The sequence below is a fragment of the Danio aesculapii genome, chromosome 11 (genome assembly GCF_903798145.1).
Source record: "Danio aesculapii chromosome 11, fDanAes4.1, whole genome shotgun sequence".
Classification (NCBI taxonomy): Eukaryota; Metazoa; Chordata; class Actinopteri; order Cypriniformes; family Danionidae; genus Danio; species Danio aesculapii.
In genome coordinates, this window is record NC_079445.1 from 16,516,192 (window position 1) to 16,519,023 (window position 2,832).

The 2,832-nt window shown below is 43.1% G+C and overlaps 1 protein-coding gene across 1 annotated transcript in view; it reads left to right on the top strand.

Moving 5' to 3' along the window:
* The first annotated feature begins 2,006 nt into the window (after positions 1-2,006).
* Positions 2,007-2,832, top strand: part of c11h6orf120 (chromosome 11 C6orf120 homolog) — a 6,148-nt gene continuing 5,322 nt past the window's right edge. The window contains exon 1 of the mRNA XM_056468766.1: positions 2,007-2,142. Coding sequence (XP_056324741.1) covers positions 2,023-2,142 — 120 coding nt within the window. The 5' untranslated portion in view covers positions 2,007-2,022. The remainder of the gene's footprint in view (positions 2,143-2,832) is intronic.

Below are 2,832 nucleotides of genomic sequence, written 5' to 3' on the forward strand. Positions count from 1 at the left end.
ACTTTACACACCTGAAACTTGTCGATAGCACTTGTTCACTGCTACTCTTATAGTTGTGTAAACTGCTTCCTTGTCCTCATTTGTAAGTCGCTTTGGATAAAAGCGTCTGCTATATGACTAAATGTAAATGTAAATGCAATGCCACATAGCAAAAAAGTCAACTTTACTTCATCATTCAGTTTTCCTGCACTAGAGGTTGCTGTGGTGATCAGATTCTCCACAGCTCTGATTCTTTCAGCTTTCGCCGGGTTCAGTGGCGCACGCCTGTAATCCAAGTTACTGGGAGGCTGAGGCTGCGGATCGCTTGAGCTCAGGGCTTCTGGGCTGCAGTGGATGTCGATCGGGTGTCCGCAGTAAGTTCGGTATCGATATGGTGGTTCTGGGGGAGCTTGGAACCACCAGGTCGTCTAAGGAGGGGTGAACCGGCCCAGGTCGGAGACGGAGCAGGTCAAATCCCCCGTTCCAATCAGTAGTGGGATCGCGCCTGTGAATAGACACTGCAGTGCAGCCTGAGCAACACAGAGAGACGCAGACTTTTTATTTGCACTTTTGTTCTTTGTGTGTTAAGATGAGCTATTTAAAATTATCATGGTAAATATCACTGACTAAATTATTTAATGCCTTATTACTATTGGTAGTATTGTACTATAGTATTGTTGTTGTTGTTGTTGTTTTCATTTGGGACCATACTGCTGTTTATATTCATCCAATGCCACAGAGCAAAGTCAACTTTACTTCATCATTCAGTTTTCCTCCACTAGAGGTGGCTGTGATGATCAGATTCTCCACAGCTCTGATTCTCTCAGCTCTCGCCGGATGCAGTGGCGCGCGCCTGTAATCCAAGTTGCTGGGAGGCTGAGGCTGCGGATCGCTTGAGCTCAGGGCTTCTGGGCTGCAGTGGACTATGTCGATTGGGCGTCCGCACTAAGTTTGGGATCGATATGGTGGTTCTGGGGGAGCTTGGAACCACCAGGTCGTCTAAGGAGGGGTGAACCGGCCCAGGTCGGAGACGGAGCAGGTCAAATCCCCCATTCCGATCAGTAGTGGGATCGCGCCTGAGAATAGACACTGCAGTGCAGCCTGAGCAACACAGAGAGACGCAGACTTTTTATTTGCACTTTTGTTCTTTGTGTGTTAAGATGAGCTATTTAAAATTATCATGGTAAACATCACTGACTAAATTATTTAATGCCTTATTACTATTGATAGTCTATGTGAAATTTAACAATGTAAGCAACACAAAATAATGTCCATCACTCTTCAGTTGTGGGAAATACAGTGAAGGTGGACTCATCAGAGAACATTACATGTTTCAGATAGTCCACAGCCCAAGATTTATGCTGCTGTCACCATTGAATCTGAGGTTTGGCATTGGCAAGAGTGACCAAAGGTTTGGCTAGCAGCCCGGCCTATATCTGACCTATATTGACCCTTTGGAGAACAGTTTTGGTGGAAACCAAAAAGTTGAGGAGGTGCACATTTAATTCGGCAGTGAGTTGGGCAGCTGTGCTTTTATTTATTGATTTATATTTTTGGAATAGAATCTGGGTTAACACATGGACATCTCTTTCTTACAGCTTCCTCTTGCATCCACAGTTAATCCTGTTGGATGTGGTCTGTCCTTCTTAGTGATATTCTGTCATTACCCAGGATACCATGGTTCTTGTCACATCACAAAGATGTGCTGTCCTGGTCACAGATGCACCAGCGAGACGTGCGCCAACCCTTTGTCCTCTTTTGAATCCTGATATGTTACCTTTAATGTTGTGTGCATTGCAATATTTTAAGTGAAACTGCTATTACTGTGAAAATTAAATCTTCACACTGCTCTTACTGGTGGAATGTGTAATCAACAAAGATTGGTCAGATTTAGCCATTAAACCTCCAACATTAAATTGTCCATTTATACTAAATTATACGCGATATACAAAAACAAAGTTTCCAAAAATACCACACACCCCTCAGTGAACCTGTTCTTGCCTCTGGCAGCCTCCTGTCCTACAGAGGGCGCGCCTGCGCGTTATGACGGCATCACGTCATGGCGGAGCGTCAAGTAGTCCACGCTCAACACCTGTAGCAGAACATTCCAAACAAAACGACGCAGACTGTCCTTTCCCATGGAGTATTTTTGACAATGCACCGGTAACTCAACACAACACATATCCGCAAACCTAATTAACAGCATATCTCAAATACAACAGTTATATTGTTTCAGTTTTATAAAGCACCGATCTGTTAGCCAGCTAGCTGATAACTTAGCTCTCCTTCTCTGTCGCGCATGTTTGTCAAATTATATGTTATATGAATTTAGAAACGGATCGTGTTGTGGTAGGACGCATTGCGATGCTAATTTAGCAAGATAAAGCAGTACGTTATAAATTTCAAAAACAAGTGTTCTAAAGATGGCTAGCTGTGTGTCGCTGTGTGAACAGTGCTGCTATTTATAAAACCTAAGTTAACCTTAAATGTCACCGTTAATTTCTGCTTTTACTTTTGCCTGTTTGTTCATTCAACACGTTTTATTTTGCTGTAAAGATGTACTGTAGCCCTGCCATGCATCAGTAGCCTACTGAAGTCTGGATGCATTTGATGAAAGCATTTGCAGTTTCATCTGAACATGATATTTTAAAGCAGTTTTTGTCAGATTTCTGTGTTTGTGCTGGCAGTTCATCACCATGACTTTTAGCTGTCTGTGTGTGGTTGATTAAAAATAGCGACATGGATATATTTAGCCGCCTGCTGTCAGTCCAGATGTATGACGTGAGTGGCGGCGACTCGTAGTTATACAAGGTTTAGATTTAATGTCTTGAGGGTAAAGGTCTTCAAGCTGAT